The following is a 21,174-nucleotide window of genomic DNA, read 5'->3' as shown; positions in this document are numbered from 1 at the left end:
CAGTGATTGTCCGTACTGAAGGAAGCATCATTACTCCCCGGTGACACATTCACATGCAGTCAGAACAAGGTATTTAAATTGCTAATCCTACCCTTTTAGTACCTTTACCATATGTAGCTCGTATTCCCATACAGCCAGGCCATTTAGCATACTGTATATGTCACTGAGTTAAACAGAGAGGAGGTGTCGGCCTGCATTAGTGCCGGGCCCTGACAGAACCACGGCGCTCAGCCCCTTAGCAGCTCCCTCAGCTCTGTAATGGACGGACTCAGAACACCTTCCGCTCGTAGCTCATTTTAATGGTGTGTTTACTGCACTATGCCTCTCTGGGAAAATCCTCTCGATTCTCAGAACAATACTCAGGAGACACCCACATGTTTATGTTTTAAAATGGATAACTTTTGCTTTATTCACACTGAGCGTCCACACGACTCCGGCAACTTTGAACCCCTAAAACGGACACTTCTGAAAAATGGTTCTGAGCCCGTTTCAGTTTGAGAACTCAGGTTGTGTTGTTGGCTTAATGGAGGATAATGCAGACTTCTGAATACAGTGAAGTGGACACACACATTCACTTCCAGATTAAGTCTCATCAGTTATGACCGTCAACTTTATATAAAAGTGGACGTAACTTCCAAGTCTGAAAACTAAGGCCGATGCTGAAGTGTGTTAAGCTGCAATACCAGCGAGTGCCACTAGAGGTCGGCTCCAAAAAGCCTCCGGCTCCATAGACTCCCATTCAACTTCTCTCATCAAATCCAAAGTGAATAAAATGTGTCCATCAGTTATCTCAGTGTTGTTAGCTAAAGTCACTCCTTCTTCTTAGTTTTCTGGAGGTCCATCTGAAAATAATCCCTCATTCATTAGAAAAGAAGATTCAAGAAGACCTGTTTTTGGGGGCGTGTCTGTTTGATTGACAGGCCTGTGGTGCAGTCAGGTTACAGCTATCGGTGGGCGGGGCGTAGTATCATAGTAAGATGGTGACGGACAGAATCTGAACTGGAGGCTTCATAACGTTCACAAATCAACGATGACATCACTCGTCATCGTGAGTGAATCACGACTGATTTCATCAGCTTTGACTACAGTGGTTAGACCTGGATAACAAATAGCAGGTGTTGCTGACCTTGTCATCTCTGCAAGCAGCTGATGTGTAGTTAGATGCTGCATTTTAGAACGTGACCAATGCCTACTAGTATATGATATTCGAACAGTCGTTATAATATAAAAAAAAAATCAATTAGTATGTGTGACAATTGTTCTTCCTTATCTTGCCTGTTTTTACCGGCACCTGGTTGTAATACGTTACTCCCATCAGAAGGTGGCGGTAATTGAACTAAAAGCTGTCTGCCAGCTGCCATTAATCAATCAGGGGAAGAAGAACACGCTGCTGCCAGTCGTGGAGCTCTGAGATTAGATTTGAACAGCAGGAACATGCAAAAACAACTACAGCAGTCCAAAAGTTCTGAATAGAACTCCTTAAAAACATGAGAAGATGAGGTGCCGTCAAACTTAGGAGGTAACGCTAGCATACAAGTCCACCACCGATAAACACCGACACTGGAGTGAAACATCGAGCAGACGATACAGCCACTGATCAATAATTAATGACCAGACAAAGTGAGTTTGATGACCCTCATCTCAAAGATGAAAGTAAGGACAACCTCATCAGGTCTGTCCAAGGCGACGCTTTTACAGGTTGGATGGCACTTGTTGAGCCAAGTTCATCTCTATTTCTTTATGTGTGTGTGTGTGTGTGTGTGTGTGTGTGTGTGTGTGTGTGTGTGTGTGTGTGTGTGTGTGTGTGTGTGTGTGTGTGTGTGTGTGTGTGTGTGTGTGTGTGTGTGTGTGCGCGCGCGTCGGCTGGTGGACACGGTTGTTATGTGTGAATTTCTAATAGTACATTTGCTTTAAGTGCTCACTGCTCTACCTACTACCTACATATACAGAAGGCCAGCTATCTTTAAGTCCCGTGTTCGGCCCTACATGGAGCGCCTGGTTGGGCGGGGCCAGGAAGAACGAGGGGCCTGATTGGATCATTTTATCAAGGACATTTTTGAACGTGAGAAATGGGGACACAAGTTAGTGAAAAACTGTGTCCACATGTGGAGGAAATAATAACAAGAATGTATTACCTGAGTGACTCTGGAACACATTTGGACTGTCAGAACAAGTTGTTTCAGTCATCATACGACAGGTCTGTAAGTTCATCAGTCTTACTGAGTCCAGAATACATCACAAACCCACCGACTCCATCAGCAGAAGGGAAATATTCTTTAAATGTTGAAGCGTTGTGTGACTGTAAGTCCTGTTGTTGTTAACTGATATGTGATTTCAGGTGTTGGAAGGAGAGGTCTGAAATGTTACTAAAACACACGTGGAGATTTTTGAAATGAGAACATGTTAGTGTGCGTGGAGCCTCAGACAGACATGAAGTTCCATAATTCCTTTTTAGTAGTTTTGATTTTCTTCCAGAGAACTGTATGCAGTAGTTCCTAAAGTGAGCCCCGAAAAGTCCCTGTTCTGATGGCAGTGTCAATTCATCTCTGATTCAAAGTGAATAAAAACAAAACAGTTTAGATAAAAAATATATTTATTTTTCATCTCAGTGAATTAAATCTCTTGCATCTGCCTGAGTAATTTAATCATGAAAATCATCTGTGAACACAGACTGGATATAAAAGTGTTCGTAGCTTCCGGGTCTGAAAAATGAGGCAGATGCAGAAGTGTCTTAAGCTGCAATACCAGCGAGTGCCACTAGAGGTCGGCTCCAAAAAGCCTCCGGCTCCATAGACTCCCATTCAACTTCTGTCATCAAATACAAAGTCAGTACGTAAGTGTTCTGTTTGTCATTCAATTCAATTCAATTCAGTTTTATTTATATAGCACCAAATCACAACACAGGTTATTTCATGGCACTTAACACATTAAAGTCCTTACAGCAAGACTTTACAATATTATACAGAGAAACCAACAATTCAACAATTCCCACATTCACTCTTCCAGATTAGTTTTCTGGAGGTCCATCTGAAAATAATCCGTCATTAAATAGAAAATAAGCTTAAAAAACAATTTGTTTTGGGGGGCGTGTCTGTTTGATTGACAGGCCTGTGGATGGACACAATCTGAACAACATTAGTTTCCATCTCTTTCTCTCTTCTTTTGTTTTTAGCAGTATTTGCTGTCAGACATCCTCTGCGGTGGAGAGGAATTAGCCCCCAGAGGGATACTATATGTATGTGTCCTCAGCAGCTGAAGCATCCTCCTCTTTGTTGTTTTATTGTGAACATTTGTTGTGTTTTTTGACAGAGTGTGTGTGTTTCAGTGGGTCATTAGCTATTCCTGTACAAACATCACAGGTTTTATCTGCAGCCTCTCTCCTGCTCTGTCCTGACTGTGGTCTCAGGAGGCGTCACATTACTCCGCATCCTCCCGATCTCGTTGTGTCTCTCCCTGATGACTATCAATCATCATTTAGCTTCATTAGGCCACATTAATCAAAGAGGGGGAAGGGGGAGAATGTTGTAGCTGCTTGGCAGCAGGCTTCTGTTCTTCTCGTCGTTTCTACCGTGGCCCGAAGGGTTGTTCAGCTTCGCCTCATGATCAGGAAGAGGTCTGGATGTGTTTCTGTGAGACAGAAGATCTCCCTGACCTGCAGCTATACTTACCCCCCTCCCAGCCAGCAGCCCTCAACCCCACACCATCACTGCACCTCCTGAGAACACCCTGGGATGTCTGACAGATAAACATCTCACTCTGAATGAAAAGGCAGCAGGAACTTCAGTTGTCTGGAAGGTCTTGCACTGAAAACATCTAAGACTTTTTCCCGACTTACCATCTCACTTTTAATTATGTGGAAAAGAAGTCCAGTGACTGAGGACTTGGATGGAGGAGAAGAAAATAAGGAGTTATATTTTTTATTTTATAAATACTTTGATTTATGGTATACAATATAGGAAACGCTACATGATAAAACACAAGGTACATTATAGTGAGATTGCTGTTTATGTGGGTTTATATGGAAGAATAATATTGGTTATTTGTGAATAAAGTTCAGCTGAGTTGGACCGAGCTTTCCCTTCAAGAGGGTTTAGATTCAGCAGATACCTTCGCATCCAGTGAATAGGAAAGGTGCCAGTGGTCATTTGATGGTTGCAAAATGCTAATTTCTAAAGTAAAAAGAAATTAAAATGTGCAATTTATTAAAGCATAGAGTATGTATTATGTATGTTACCCAATGTAATGCCTCCTGCAGTTATGGATGAAACAATCTGGGTTAAAATGTCATATAATGTGTGATTCTGGAGGGATTGCATGAAACTAAAAACGGATGGATGTGTATTTATGATTGCATGATTATGCACTTTTTATACACAACTATAACTATTTTATTGGGCTTCATCAAGCATCAACCAGCAGTGGCATCACCAGTGGATCTGACTGATCTGATTGGAAACCTGTCAATGCTACGTCCCGCCCACAGATAGCTGTAACCTGACTGCACCACAGGCCTGTCAATCAAACAGACACGCCCCCAAAACCAGGTCTTCTTGAATCTTCTTTTCTAATGAATGAGGGATTATTTTCAGATGGACCTCCAGAAAACTAATAAGAAGGAGTGACTTTAGCTAACAACACCGAGATAACTGATGGACACATTTTATTCACTTTGGATTTGATGAGAGAAGTTGAATGGGAGTCTATGGAGCCGGAGGCTTTTTGGAGCCGACCTCTAGTGGCACTCGCTGGTATTGCAGCTTAACACACTTCAGCATCGGCCTTAGTTTTCAGACTTGGAAGTTACGTCCACTTTTATATAAAGTCTGTGGCTTTACTGTATGAAGGACATTTTATAAAGGTCAAGCCTTGATGAGCTCCGATACCTGTCAGACTCCGTTCAGACCGTTTATGGACAGACGTGCGATCAGAAAGCTTTTAAAGCAGAAGCTGCAATTTGTTTTCTTCTTGTTGCTTCTTTGTGCAGGAAATTTGCTAATTTTTCCTGACAGTCACATGATCTAGATAACGTGTATCTGCATTCAGTGGAGGTTGTCAGTACTGAGACATAAAGTAATGGTACTCTGTTGGACAGTACTCAGTGAGTACTGACCCAGTTCAACAGCTACTTATGCACCAGATTGCATCTATTAGATTTATCAAATTAAGAAGTTATGGTAAGAAGAAAACCCAAATGAAGAGTGGCTGCATGATTTATTTATAGCACTGAATCTGTGATACTCTCCGGCTCCCTGAAATATAATCATTGTGAACACTTGAAATGTGAGCCAGATCTCTCGATGTATTACAGAAATAATAGAACTGCACTCGGTGGGCTAAAAATACACATCAGGCACCGCAAAGCATTTGAATTTCTCCTCTTTTCTTCTGTGAAAGACAATGCTTTAGTGATCGGTGGGCTATTACACCGCTTTGATCTGGCAGATTACATCTATGTGTCTTATTCCAGATTGAGTATTGGCCTGTCACTTCGCTTCCGTCTCGTCCCTGAATTGAAGGATTAGGCTCCTTTTCGCTGGGCTCACATTCAGAGTGCACAAATTAACATATTCTGTTCAGTGACAAGGATAACAACACATTCCTCCAATAATCAGCCAGCAGGCTCAGGAGAGAAACCTCTCTATGTTTCAGTAAGATTTGATTGATGTCACTTACAGTATATGCCACCTTGTTTATTAACACCGCGGTGTATAGCATCATATTGACATTCACATATTAGCGAAGTGAAAAAGGCGTTTTTTTTCTTTATGTGAACAAATCTAATGGTGACTAATGAGTGTAAATAAAAAAAATTAATACCTTTCCACGACAAGGAAGTACCTGAGAAACACCATCTCAAATTAAGAAATATAAATAGAACAAAACGCTATATAGGAGAAAGTCAGCGAGAAAGTCAATGCTGTGGGAAAAACAAAAAGATCAACAGATGACATCTAGAGAAGATGACGAGACGTTAGGTGTAAAAAAAGAAATTGGTCAATAATAAAACGTCGGAAAATAAAAGAGGAGGACGGTGGATGAGATCCTCCAACAAACACTGAGCAGCAGGTCCAGAACTTTCTGTGATGAGCAGCTGACTTGGTTTCATTCAGTGGGAACATTATGAACTGTGAACTCTGAGGGACACATTCAGGACCTGAGACAGAGACACATTCAGGACCTGAAACAGAGACACATACATGACCTGGGACAGAGACACATTCGGGACCTGAAACAGAGACGCATACATGACCTGGGACAGAGACACATTCGGGACCTCTGACAGAGACACATTCAGGACCTGGGACAGAGACACGTTCGGGACCTCTGACAGAGACACATTCAGGACCTGGGACAGAGACGCATTCAGGACCTGGGACAGAGACACATTCAGGACTTGGGACAGAGACACATTTTGGACCTGGGACAGAGACACATTCAGGACCTTGGACAGCTCCCCTGAAGAACAGGACTGATATCCCAGCAGTGATACCTACAGTACACTGTTAGCTGTAAATCATCATTCAGTTCATTCAATAACTCCTAAATCTTTTTTCTGAACAGACGATATCTCTGAATAATTTCTGTCTCTGACATCCATCAGAAATGTTTAACGGGTGTGAAACCTCGTTCTCTACGTATTCTTTGGTTTCCTGCATCTCCTTCTCACCACAATGAGATCCGCCGTCTCTCCTGATGTTCATCTGATTCATACCTTCAGTCGTACTAAACTAGACACCGATCACTATTTCTACTGTCAGGTTTAGTAAATATCATTACAGCTGATACATTTATGTATTCACATTTCCCCTCCCAGTATTTTATATGTTCAAGTAGAAACGTCCAATGTTACATATGTATTCATTTGAAAGATTCAACCTTCACTGCACGTCGTTAGTAGATCAGCTGGGACATTTTTCTTTGCGGGTGATGTGAAGTTTGCATGTGATTTTACACACACACACCTTTAGCAAATCAGACTCTTAGTGCCTGGACCTTCATCAGAAGAAAAGGCTGCATGAAGATCCTCCGATAAACAACAGAAGTGTTCACACAGCTCATTTAATTACAGTATGACGAGTAGCTGCTGCGGTTTGCTGCTCTGGAACAACTGAGTCTGGTGTCTTGATAGAGATTTCAGATATCAGAGCTCACAGTGCCATCTGGTCCTGTGTTTGAAAACTGGCAGATATGATGGAAGGTCGTATATTTCACACTCCTCATCCACAGTAAAACACTGTTGCTCCGTTTCTGACTCGAGAGGTTTCAGATTTGTCACCCGTTTCACGCTCATGTGAATGTGGGTTACAGCGTTTGCCAAACAGGAGCTGGCACAGTGCATCGTGGGTCGTGACTGTACGACACGGCGCTCGTGTTCATCCCGCCCATGACATCACAGTTGAGGTCCTCCTGTTTTGTTTTGATCGGGCCGAGCTGGCCCGGTTTCAAGGATTCCGCTTTTCTTTGCGGTGGGGAGTGATTTATCTGACACACGCTGGCTCGCTCTTCCTCTCCACAGCCGAGGGGAAGGTATCTGCTGGAGATAGCGATGAATAACAAGGACCGGAACGCCATTCACTTCTGCCATCACCATGGTGATAGATGCGTTTGAAACAGGCTGGCCGCTCGCTCTGAAATAAAGAGTAAGATAGCAGAAGCCCTTGGGCGGAGATGAAGGACAGAAGAGATGTTAAAGAGTGACTGCGGCCTCGTGACTGCAGCCGCGCTCAAAGCTGGTCTCTCCAGGGAGAGCAGCTTATCACTGTCGCTGGTTCGAGTCTTGTGGGTCCACTACATAATACGGTTGCTGAAGCAGCTCTGCATACTAACTACCAGTCACGGTGATCTGTGCGAACTGATAATATTTTCTAATCTAAACATGCCGCCCCCACCAGAGGGAGAGCTCACTCTAAGTGTTTGCAATAATAGGTGTTATTAGATTTTTAAATAATTCAGGCTGCATTAACATCCTGATTGCGACGTATAGGCAGTACCTCGGGGAGGTTTGGGGAGTGGGAGTTTTTTCTTTTCTTTTATGAGGCTTCACCCTTCAGGTTTAATCAGGGATCTCGACGTGCGACTGTTTTTGATCCGAAGAGGTGCTGGAGTGCTTCACCTCAGTGGAGGAGGGGCTGCTGGGAAAACTGAAGAGACGGGGGGAACTCATTCGGTGTTTTGCAGACATCTCACATGGGCAGGAGGGAACATTTCAAGGCTCACTTTGGGGATGTTAACTTATTATGGCAAGGAAGCAGCTCACAGCGAAAACATTAGCACAGATTAACTATGGCAACTGGTTTTAATTAGGCAGCTCTACTGTTAGCGTGAGTGCAGATACGAGCCCCACAGATGTGTTTTAGCTTTATTAGTTTAGTGTTGCTGAGCCTGTGGGGGGGAATCAAAGGGGTCTGCTAGACAGGAGTGTTAATAATTTACAACAATAAATAAGTACATTTAAATATACTGGAATGCAGCGAGGAATGTACCAAATTGTCACCGACATAAATTGGAAGAGGCTTTAAAACAGTGGACATAAAGCTGCAAACACCGATTCATCATCGGCAGAAAAAAAAGATACAAATTCAACGCAGGGCAAAAGAGAAAAACGTAGAAGAAAGATGTTATAACAGCCGCCGTTCACAAACAGCTGATAGCAGGGGAAGTTGAGCATGTTGGCTTGCTAACATTACCGACTTAGCGCTCAGAACAGGTGCAGTTGATTGAAAAATTACAAGTTTTAAAGGTATTTGTGCAAAAACCAAAGTTTTATTTTTGATCTGATGTTTATTTTTTTCACCCTCAATTCTGGAAAAAAGTTAATGGGAGATGAGTCTATGGATGACAAGAGGTTCTGTTCTATAATGTTCTGTTTCATTGTGTTAAGTTAGGCTATGTTACATTACGTTGCGTTGCGTTACGTTGCGTTGCGTTGCGTTGCGTTGCGTTGCGTTGCGTTGCGTTGCGTTGCGTTGCGTTGCGTTGCGTTGCGTTGCGTTGCGTTGCGTTGCGTTGCGTTGCGTTGCGTTACATCATGTATGCATGATGTAGTTTCATTTGTGGGTCCATTTATTATTTTTGTTACTATTATTATTGAAAGTGTGAACACTGACAGCGGAGACAGGAAGTAACATAGAGCTTCTCCAAACTGTCCGACCTTAAACTTCATCACTGAAACTTTACCTTCATATGAACAGCATTTTTTTGCTTTTCAACATTCAGACTGATTACACAGCTGGATTATGACTCAACCGACAAAGATGAGTTATTTTCCGACACCACTGATTGTGGCAGCAGAAGACAAAGGTCCAATTTCCCCTCGGGGATTAATAAAGTGTATAAAATCAAAAAAAAAAATCAAAAAATATGACTGTGATTTTAGATGAGACCATGTACGGTAACGACTCATCGCTGGTAGTTGTCATCGTTATAATATGTTTCTGACTACAGTCAGGCAAACCTAAATAATCAGGATTTAGTTGAAATTATTTAAAATGAAGTGAATGTTTTCAATCTGATTTTTAGAGATTTGAATAAACACTTTGTGGTGGTTCCTCAGCTTTACATGAACTATTTAATAACCGAACCTTCACTGTGTATGAAGAACCAAATTGATCAGGGAAGAATTAACAAGATTCTTTTAGAATGATAACTACATGTTTGCCTGGATTGGATGAACCTCATCTGAAGAACAAGTCCCTGACCATGTGACGAGATGTGTCGGCCATGTTTCCTGTTCTGCTTAATAACACTGACTCAATCCAATAATATACCATCAGAAGAAAGAAAAGTCCTCACATCTCACAGCTGGTTTATGAGGGTTGAAGCAAAAACAGTGAAAAAGTTGAACAAGTGTGCACCAGCTGTGTCTCACTGAGGATACATACAATATATCATCTACAAACCACGTCTCCCCATTACCCGATTTAAAGTACACTCAGCAAGTTAGAATCCATTGAACTTGCTGCATGGTGCACACAGAGTGCATGCTGGGAAACATGCATTATTAAAATTAGTTTTGTATTAATGTGCTTAATGTATTCACTATCACTTTTCTAAATACCAGTCTTTCACAGTTGAAATGCATTTTATTTATGTCTGAATACAAATACAGTCTGTCACTCAAAACCAGTTCTGGTTAAAATGGTGACTGAAAGAAATCAACAACACCAATCACGCTTGGTCCTCGAGGAAGAAAAAAAAGCCTTGTATATCGTATATTCATGTATTTTCTCTGCACAAAACAGACGTCTGTCCTCGTTATACCTGTTAAGGTGAGTGGGCAGGTTGGAAATCTGAGGTTTAAGTAAACAAGACAGTACTTGAACTTCATCAAAGTCAATATTCAGTAATGATGACAGTCTGCGTCCTTCACTAATGACTAACATCAAGGCACTGATTGAGTCGTGTTGGCTGCTCATGCTGACCTCGTGTGTTTGGGTTCTTCAGGTTCTCCGTACAGAGATAAGATCACTATTGCCATCCTGCAGCTGCAGGAGGAAGGGAAGCTGCACATGATGAAGGAGAAGTGGTGGAGAGGGAACGGCTGTCCGGAGGAGGAGAGCAAGGAGGCCAGCGCCCTCGGGGTGCAGAACATCGGAGGGATCTTCATCGTGCTGGCGGCTGGACTTGTCCTCTCCGTGTTCGTGGCGGTGGGAGAGTTCCTCTACAAGTCCAAACAGAACGCACAACTTGAAAAGGTAAGAAACACCTCTGACGTTTGTCTTTTTGCTTATTTAAAACAATGATAGCAGAATTTCTTACCGTAACCTCATGTGCCATGAAAGTCAGCCTCATGGCAGAGACAAATACATCTAAAATGCTAGAATGAAACAAAATATATGCTAACTATATTTATTTTTTTATCATTTCTATTATATAATTTAAAGAGGTTATTTGTTTACCAATTTGCACACACTATAATGCCGGTGCTATATCATATCCAGTAAGATAAGGGTTGGTTTCTTTGCATTTATTCACTTAGGCCCAATGGCGACAACGAGATAAGAAACGTGAGGAATTCTGCTGTCACCATGGATCCAAGCTAGACTTTAACCACCATCTCAAATGACCTCAAGAAAAACTCCAGAAACGTTTTCTATTGTAATCTAACATGATCTAAAATTTCCCAAACCTTCTGTTTTGTTTTGTTTTGTTGGGAACCCTGAGATCAGTTTAATAAAAGTGCCGGCAGTAACACACAGTTAGATCACATGCACATATGTTGCTAAGCTTTTCTCTGCTGCATGACCCACATCCACTGACACACACCTCCCCACCACTGCTGTTCATCTCCTCTCTGCAAGCTGCCATCCTGCTTATACTCTAAACTACTCTCACTGTTCATATCTGTGGCGTTGAGCGGATACAGAGCCTTTTTAGATCCCAAGACTGTGTTGTTTGACTGGAACTTCCCAGCAAACACTCTGACTTCCCTTCATACAATTATAAATCATTTAATGGCCTGCACCATCAGAGAAATACATATAGTAAGTCCATAAAACATCAATCTGGGGTGTTATGGTTTGGTATAAACTCTTTAAAGCCAAACCTTGTTGTATGTACATAAAAATCTGGAGCCGTTTATAGTTTGTTGTCACATAAAAGCCCACTTAATTGGCACATTTGAACTGCTTTATTACAACTACTTTAGGCTACATGCAGCTAGAAGTGTATAAAAAGGACCTTATTATAAATCAGTATATTTTGTGAAAAAAAATAAATCTGTATATAACTTAGTGTGTATTATATAAGTAATGTAATAACTATAACTACAATGAAGGATATATTTATTGAGACATTTTGTAGTACAACACATGCAGTTTGTTAGTCAGTAGTTCACTAACTCCAGAGATTTACTGTAGAAGCCTGTTTGCTAAAAGATAATATGTAAAAAAACGATAAATTTAGATAAGTTGTTATGATCAGCTAATTTATAGGAGAGATTTACTGTAGAAATCGCTTTTAATCACGTGTTATTGTTAGATTTTACAGTGAACAGGCAGCCAAAGATGTAAATGCAACAGTTTATCAGACGAAGATGGAGAAACCTGTTTTTTTCTGCAAAGACGTAAAATGACACAAATATTGTTGTGAATTGTGTAAAATTTATATTTGATGTTTTACTAACATCATCTTTTAATATAAAAACATTTCTGAGGGTTTTAGTCACTAAAATAATATAAAATAAAAATATCACTTTTCAATCTCTTAATGTTAATTTTATTCAAAACAACTTTGAATGCAGTTTGATTTCTGTCCTTTAAGTCACTCTGACAGAGTCTTTGGACTGATTCAGTCCCGACTGGGATATCGAGTCAAAAACATGTTCTAAAATCTTTAATAATAATTAGTAAACGAGCAATTATTCAACACTTGAACTGACTAAAGAGGACATAAATCCTTCAACAGAGTTTTGTGCACATTTTATTTTACTGTAAAATTAATAGAATTCTAGTTGTGAACTGTACAGTCGGAGTCCTCTCAACATTTGATTGTACTGATTGTACAGTGTGTTTGCTCGGTCCACTAACCTTTTATTCATCAGTCAGTTTTGTCAGCTGAGTAAATTTACACAAAACCTGAATATGTTAACACACAAAGATGTGTGAATGCACAAATATGCATATAAGGCATAAACAGGCGTTCACTCCACAAGGCTGCCTGTGAATAAATGGGTCGAACGCAGAGCAGTGAAATGATAATAGATTGTACTGCTAAGGCCATGTCAACCAAGGTTAATACTGTTCCTTTATCACAGTAATGTTTACCGGCTGAAACGAGTCCATGACTTGCTCTTATACTGATCTCACAACAGTCAGTAGCTGTTCGACACCTTTTTCTATTACCAGCACAGACGACGCAAAACCTGACCGTGATCCCACAAACAGCTTTTAGTTGGCTGCCACTACCAGTCCAAGCATTTGGCTCAGCACATGGAATAATCATGAAAATAAACCACATTCAATATCAGCTTATAAAAAAAAGCTTTTTTTCAGGAGTGAGAAGCATATGTAGTATCAGTGCTGGCTGCAACACTTTGTAATGTGCAGCAAGTCAGAAACTCACATCCACATGATATGGACAGAAATAATGATTTATGATCATACCCACCCCCCCTCCTCAGTTTAGCTTGTGTTCAATAGCACAGATTTGACTTTACATTCAGACATAAATTTAAGTTTTTTTTGTCCAATAACTTTGGTTAATATTTGGTAAATAAAAAATGATGCGCTACAACAACAATCAAAGGGTGATGTATCTCTGGGAGAATTGTTGCTAATTAGGCTAAAGCTAAACGTCAAAATCTAAATTTCCTTGGCGCTAAAACTTTGTTATGAAATCTGAATTGTTTTCTTGAAGTCTGTGACAAATATATTCAGATATTAAAGGTCAAAATGAAGGTTCTGAACATGATGCCACCATCTGAGACCTCCATGTTCATAGCAGGTTCTCGCTATCGTGTATTCACACAGAAGAAACTCAGTGAATAAATGGTACAAAGCTATCCCATAGTGGACTGCACACATACATTAATAATGAATCCGAAATACAGGAAAGGTAAAATGCAGCTCTACAATCTGAGGCACTACAAAACATATTTCATACCCTCATGAGTTCTATCTGCTCTTACGTAGGATGCTGCATACATTAATGTACCCTTGGCTTTAAGGCAGAACTTTGGTTAGTTTCCCCAACATAATGTTCCTGGTCAATAAGTCAACCTGGATATCATTGAATGGTGCTGCAGGTGGAGGTGACATGATAATGATAACCTTTGCTTCCATATTGTCTGCAGTGCACTGCATATGTTTATAGGACTGTGGACAGTGTAACCCAAAGGATGAGCCTGTGAGGGCTAAATTATTTGACTTGGTCTCACTGCTGCAGACCAACAAAAACCTCTTCTCATCCAACACCATCAGATACTGCTGTTTCATCACAGCCTGCTGGTTTTCAGACATTTGCACCAAACGCCATGTGGTTATGTTTAAGAGAAGATCATGCTGTGGGTTTAAATAAGCAATTTCACATAAGTAATACCAATTAGGTCACATACGTTTTTTGTACATTGCATCACTGTTTGCTTTCTCGTGCACTCTTCCACCGGTGTTTAGGAGTAAAGTCCTGTGTTTGTTCCTTCCAACGACATCTTCCCTGTTTGAGCGCAGTGTTTGTATCTCTCAGACTCTTAATCCTTCTGACAGCTTTGATAAAACAGCAGTATCTGACGTACTGGGAGTGACAACGAGCTGGCAGTAACGTTACCAGGATCCATTAACCTTTAAATAGGCCAACACATACAAAGATTTAAACAACTTATAAATAATTGCTATTTAGGCTAAAATTACACAAGTTTTTTTTTTTTTTTTTTAAATATGACCTTTAATTTTCAACTTACAGTCTGTATCTCCCAATATGTGGACATAAACAATATCAAATGTAATGTGTAAATTTTATATTTTCTCCTTCTATGCCTACTTTAAAAACATTTTATGATAAATTCATTTGTTCCTTTTTTCATGTCTTGAATACAAAGTTTAAAAAATGTGAACAAATCGAATACTAGTCATTGACACACTTTGAATGTTCAAGACAAATCTAATCTTTGCAGAAACGAGCTATTAATGTTCATATAGCCCACTAAACATATTATTCTTACATTTTTACTGTCTTCTTCTCTGTGGTGCCGCTGGATTAGTAATATCCTGTCAGCATTGGAACCTGAGGGAAACAATTACAATAATTCGGATATCCACTCAGTGGTTTCTGTAACACCAGGCTACATATGTGTATGCAGGATCGATGTACTTACTATATTAAGACAGTTAGATACTGCTCTGCCTTAATGATAGAATTAACATACCCTTAGGACCTGTAGGTATATTAGATGGTGCTCCAGATGTACATTATCTACTACTGGTAGCATTATTGCCTGAAGTACATTACCTGTGTAGGAACTGGTATTATGCTTTAGTGCAGAACTGACTACTGACAGAAACTTCCATGTGTACTTATATTAGTACTTCCTCAGGTTGGTGCAGGCAATTGTAGTAACACCATTGTTCCAAATCAAACTTTTAATCACCGAAATCATCTACATCTTTGTTTTTCCACAAAGTTTGGCCCTGAATTCAAATATAACATGACAAACAGTTTGTTTTTCAATCCGTGATAGCTTTATAAATCAACAATGTCATGAGTGAATACAGCAGGTTATAATGGAGCATATACAGAAAGATAATACAGTGTGAGTGTGAGCTCCACAACAGCACTGATCCACCACAACATTAATCCCTGCTTTATCTAGCCTGAACAGGCCAAATAAAGACGAAACCCAGCAGGCACCAAGCAAAGAAGCGCCAGTCTGACCAACACTGGAGACTCAAGTTTCCATTCAGATTACAGCAGACCACCAGACTTTAAACCTTGTGTTGGTAATGAATTGCTTGCACTCTTGTTTCGTGCACAAATGCCCCTTCTGTCATGTGTCGTACACTCTGCTTTGTGATTGGAGCACATAAAAGTATACAATCATTGACACACTGTCACTTATTGACTTGAGATTGCACACAGTGCTTCTTTTATTATTTAGACAAAATCGGATCACTGGACTAGAATAAAACAGGGTTTGACTAATATTGGTTGTTGAAGGCCGTTATGAAGCTGCCTGTTGACAGGAGGGCTGAAGCACTAATTTATTGGCTGAAATGACCTTAAACAGAGTAATTAGGCTGTCACTGATATCCAGACAAATAAAGTTGTAGTCTGTGACCAAACCTGAGGTTTGTAGCTGACCCAGACTGGCAGAGTGCCTACATGTACAATAATGTACTACAGCTTTTCCTCTAAGCGCTGCCAGTAATACATTTAGTGGGCAAACACAATTAGTACAGTTGCAACCCGGTATCGCCACAAAACGTGAAATAGACACGCCGGTCCACCACAACAGAACGTGAGATAGCCACGCTTTGCGCATTCTAGGCGTGCGGAAATTAAACCTACTGCATGCTAAGAGCCATGTAATCTACAGGAAAATGACATTTTTAGCTAAAACACATGGTTGGGGTTAGGTCCAAATAAAAACATGTTTGGATTCGAACCTCGTCGTCAGTCTGCAACTAATGCCACCCACCCCTCCTTCCTCCTTCCTCTGCCAAAAACTGGCCTTTGTACTGGTCTCACTACCTGTGTTATGGGACTTTGATCACGTCATCCCACGTCACATGACATCACATGACAAGTTTCACACTTTTAAAATGCGTAACTTTCAGGCCTAGACAGACATTTACGTGCGTGTAACTTTCACGCATACACAATGTGTAATTTTCACACCTAAAGAGGCCAAAGCGTGTCTGTCTCACGGTTTGCTGTTGTGGATCGGCGGGTCTCTTTTCCGATTTGCCGGTTTGATACTGGGTTGTACGGTTTGTTAAATCTACTGAAATCTGCATTTTGGAAGGTCATCTTTCCTTCAAAGTTCTGGATAGGTCTCCTTCCCACTGTGACTGATCAGAGAGCAGCTTAGGAAATACAATCAGGATCCAAACACTCTTTTTGCGGGGAGAAAAAGTCCCCCAAAGACCGCCGCACAGTTGACATTTTCACTAATCCATCTGGCCTTCTAACTGTTAAGCAGCCTAAAACTCACTGCATTACGTATCTAGTCTTACAGTGTACCTGGCGACGCCAGCTCAGCATCTTCTCTTCACACACTGTGGACATAAAATACTTTCAAAACACGGAGGAATTATCTTCGGAAGCTTTTTATCAACTATGAAAAAGAAAGTGACGATATAGCGCTATTAGCTCATATCACATGTTGCCTCTCTGACCTCTCAGTCCCATCAAGGCTAACAGTTTCATATCTGAAATTTTAGTGGAACAGCACACAATGAAGTGGAGTCCAGGGGGCCATCATAAATAGTAGTCCAAAACATGAAATGCTTACTGATGGGTATTTATTTTCTTCACATAGTTTTTGTGCCTTTTTTTTTCCGATTGATGAATTTAAGGACAACTGACTTTATATACCGTTTTAAAATCCCTCTCTCTAAAATAGCTGCACATGGCTTTGATATGGTTAAGGTAAAGAAAGATCCTGGTCATGACAAATAAACCATGGTTAAGATATAGTTGGAGTTAGTCAACCAAAACAGTTTTGTTGAGTTTAAGGGAGAGATCCGTTTCCAAATAGAAGACATATGAGAGCGCTGGCTTCCACCAATCGAATTTCCCAATCATCCAAAAAGAACGGCTTTTATTTTGATAATATGCTGAATGGTGCCAATCAATGTGAGCACAGATAATCGAAAGCTCCGCTCGAGACTTTTAGCAACTGCAGAATAACAACAGCTCAGATCGTGCTGGCCAAACAAAATCACAGAGCAAACAGTCAGTGATGAACAGCCCTACCGGAGCCACGTTTGTACGTGGCTCCTTGTGGACAGGGACGTTAACAAGTACTGTGCACTTTAAAGGTGTGGAACCTCTGTTACTAAATCACAGAAACAATGTTAAAAACTGGCAAAGTGTTAAGGAAACACAACCATTCACCATTCGAGGAGAAGCTCTGGGTTAAATAACTGATTTTGAATGAGGAATACGTTTAGAAATGTGTCATTAAATAGTTATATTATAAAAGTATGAAGTCCATTCCATCCTTTAGAAACAGAATAAACATCAGTCATGATGGCAGCTTAAGATATGAGACATGAAAAGGCCAATACTTGAAAACCAACATGTGGGTCTATCCCTAACCTCACCTCTATTTAGTTGGTCCAAATATTGATTTTAAAAAAGTCAGATAGCTTGTGGATCCCACTGTCTACTCCTTATTATGATCAGGCTAGTTTGAACCATCTCTTTTGTTTGAGTGTGAAAATCAACCATATATTTTGTTTCATTGCTCCTGGCCTCTACGATAATTGAATACCACCTACTTTTATAACTTGGGGTTGTTTTCTCACCATGATGCTGAACGTGTCAAGTTGAAAAATGTGGTGCTAAGCATCTCTTTGTTGTGTTTCACATGCTTGACAGTGCACACTCGGCAATTTGCATTTTACAATTACCTCTGTTCTGTAACATTAGAAAGGAGCAGAAATAGCAGCTAGTCATTGATATAATGGGATGAGCCATGCACCCTCTCATACAATAGAGGAACTGTGAATAGTGTTTTTAAAGGTGCAATATGTAAGATTTTTAGTTACAAAAATGAAATAATTAACTGAAATTATCCACAAAGTGGGATTAATAGCAGCGTTGACGACACATCAAAGACATCTATTGACTGTGTCGCACAGATATCTACTGAGGTTAGCTAGCTAGCTAGTCCTGGCTAACCTCAGCCTGTCTCCTGAAGCCACACTAGTCAATAGTGAGTCACTGTAGCGTCCAGTTTGCCCTCAGTGCAACCTGAAAAAAGAGACGGTAGCATATTCTCACATCTCGCCATAATGAATGGAGCAATAAACACATCGCTGGCTGAAACTGTTGGTAAACCGGAAGCAAAAGCAGAGTTCACGCTGTCGCTGCTTTCCACTGCTGGAGGCAGCGACAGCGTGAGTACAGGAAGGAAGTTTGATGCTGAACTCACAACGTTTCTTCAAGACTGGTGAGTACACAGCAGTGTGTGCTGCTAACGATAGCTTATCAAAGCAGCGAATTGATCAGCATCAACGGTGCTCTGACCGTTTGGTGTAAAGGGAGCCATCCAGGCAGGCCGCCACATCAGTGGGCCGGCTGCTTTTCAGAAGCTTCACTGATGCTGTGTCTCTGTGTGCCCGTCATTCAGGGTGTTTCATTTACTAACGGTCTTAATTTGTTGAGTTGCTGTTTGTATGCAGTTCAGACCAGTTTCTTATCGAGCTTTCTACCAAAGTGAGAATATTTTTTTGTAGCAAACAGACGAGGCGTACTGACCTTGTTTGGACAATTCAAAACACATCTTTAGTGCAGCTAAACTGAACAACACTCCAGACCAGATAAAACAACCGTATACGTTTACTTTTATTTTTCAACGACTAGAAGTATAAAATCTAACTTTACAAACACCTGTTTAAAAAAAAGCCAACTATTAACTAACTAACAGCAGGGAAAGAACATGTAAATACTGTATGAAGTGTAAGAGCTGTACTGAGGGCAGACTGCCTGGACGCTACAGTGACTCAAAATCACCTCTTAACATCTTAAAACGATGTGACTTGCTTTGAATATATTGCACCTTTAAAGGTTAAATAGACATGTTAATGCACTATATATGTGTTTTTGAGATTACTGCATTTACTAAACAGATTGTAATACCACAAGATGAGAGTATTGTCAGAAGAAAATATACACTTGTTCAAATTTTTAATAAAAGTATGAATAAACATTTGATAACTTTACAAACTATACTGTAGGCTTCTGTAGGCTATTCATTTGGATCTATCTGCCAACACTGTGAGACTTCTTCATTTTCTTTGTCCCAAGTGAGTGCCCTTTACATTACTCCAATACATCCCATCATCACTGCTGCATGGCGACTTGTTCATTTTAAAGTAGCATCTCCAGAGGTTTGGGAAATGTGCTCATTCACCTCATCCACAGACAGTTTCCTCTCTGGTCACCTGGTACAAGGCAGCTCTGGGAACTGTTGAGCTGAGCTCAGTATAAAGTCTAACAGCTCCCATCAAAATGAAAGAAAAAAATAATTTTGAACAACTCCAAAGCTGTCCAAAGATATATTTGTTGAAAGTGGTGAGGAAAAATGTTCCATATGCCTTTTTTTTTTCTTAAATAGACAAGGCATATGGGAAACTCAAACTTGGTTCTTAGGTAGCTAAACCTGATAAAAAAATAAATAAAAAACAAACAAAAAACATGTTTCTCTACAAAACACAAAGACACTTTAAAATGTGAGGTTTGTTTTTTAATTGGGGTGTACATTAAGTTTCAATTTGCCATCATGACATCATCAGCTCAATCAGGCTCAGGCTGCCCATCAGTACTCCTGTTAGTATCACTGTAATGTAAATGTATAATACAATTAAACAAACTATTTCAGGACTGTAGGCTCAAAGCATTTACTCATTAAAGAAAAAAAACACTTTATTCCGAACCATCTATTTTAACTGAGACCAAAGTTTATCCTCCAAAAGGAAAACAATGTCATGCCTCAAACTCCACAGAGACATCACAAAGGAAAAGCTGACATATCGTTTTCTGACTGGGGTGGACCGTGGGTTCTGACCCGGGAGCACAACCCTCCAGATGATTTACCTCGTTCCGCTACGGACCATCACATCTCAGAAAACGTAAATGCTGATAAAATAGTAGCAGCGGTTTCGGTGATCCTTCACACTGTCAGCAGTTGGTTTGGACTCAGTGAGATGCATGCAAAACCAACAGCTTTGGAGTTGCTGTAATTTGTACTTTTACACTTTTAAAGGAGCAAAGTTTCAGCATCAGTTTCCTCCTGCTAGCCTTTGTGGCAGCTTGGCTACTGTAAACACACCCTGGACCTGTATGTGTGAAATCTGTGGTACAGTATATCAGCTGACTGTGGGTAAGATGGCAAACAACAGGATTCTTCTTTTACACATACAGTCTATTGTACAGTAAGTGCCAAATGTTGTTAAAGTTTAGAGTTTTGGACAGATGGAGATATTAACCTCCTGCTTCACAGGAAGAGCACAGTCAAAGGAAAGAGATAGTGTGTTAGATCTTGCCCCTCAAGATGTCAGTGTGTTTAAATATGCTCCAGAAATTATTCCTGCTAATTTAACCGAAGTTAAATCTTTCAGAAAACTGATTTTGGAAACCTAATTTTCCACTAAATCACATGCTTCATAGACTCTCAACAGAGCATTTCTTTGTCATCTCCATGCTGTTCTGTCAGATTTCCATGATTACCATGGTTGTCCCCTTCCTCCCTCTCCTCCTCCTCCTCCTCTCCCAAATCCTGCTCCTTTCTTTCCTCTCCCTCCCTCCCTCCCTCAGCTTCTCCTCCGCTTCCTTCTCCCGCTCCTCCTCCTCCCGCTCCTCCTCCTCCTGCTGCTTTTTCCTCTCTTCCTGCCTGCTGCTGAGGCTGCTGCAGACTAATCTGGCTCTCGGGGTGCAGGGACCACCAGCTGTGTGTGAGGAACCCATCTCATCTACCCTGCACACACACACACACACACACACACACACACACAC

At 40.6% G+C, this 21,174-nt stretch overlaps 1 protein-coding gene across 1 annotated transcript in view; it reads left to right on the top strand.

The window, feature by feature from the left end:
• The window catches only part of LOC138634109 (glutamate receptor ionotropic, kainate 2), a 164,460-nt gene that overhangs the window by 129,922 nt on the left and 13,364 nt on the right, over positions 1-21,174 (top strand). Inside the window, exon 13 of the mRNA XM_069720750.1 lies at positions 10,444-10,694. Coding sequence (XP_069576851.1) covers positions 10,444-10,694 — 251 coding nt within the window. The remainder of the gene's footprint in view (positions 1-10,443; positions 10,695-21,174) is intronic.

Source organism: Brachyistius frenatus, unplaced genomic scaffold (genome assembly GCF_029030835.1).
Source record: "Brachyistius frenatus isolate BFR_SWC_R1_liver_20210118 unplaced genomic scaffold, ASM2903083v1 Contig_249, whole genome shotgun sequence".
In the NCBI taxonomy this organism is placed as follows: domain Eukaryota; kingdom Metazoa; phylum Chordata; class Actinopteri; family Embiotocidae; genus Brachyistius; species Brachyistius frenatus.
The sequence above is the reverse complement of the archived record's forward strand: the minus strand, read 5'-3'. Positions and strand labels throughout refer to the sequence as shown.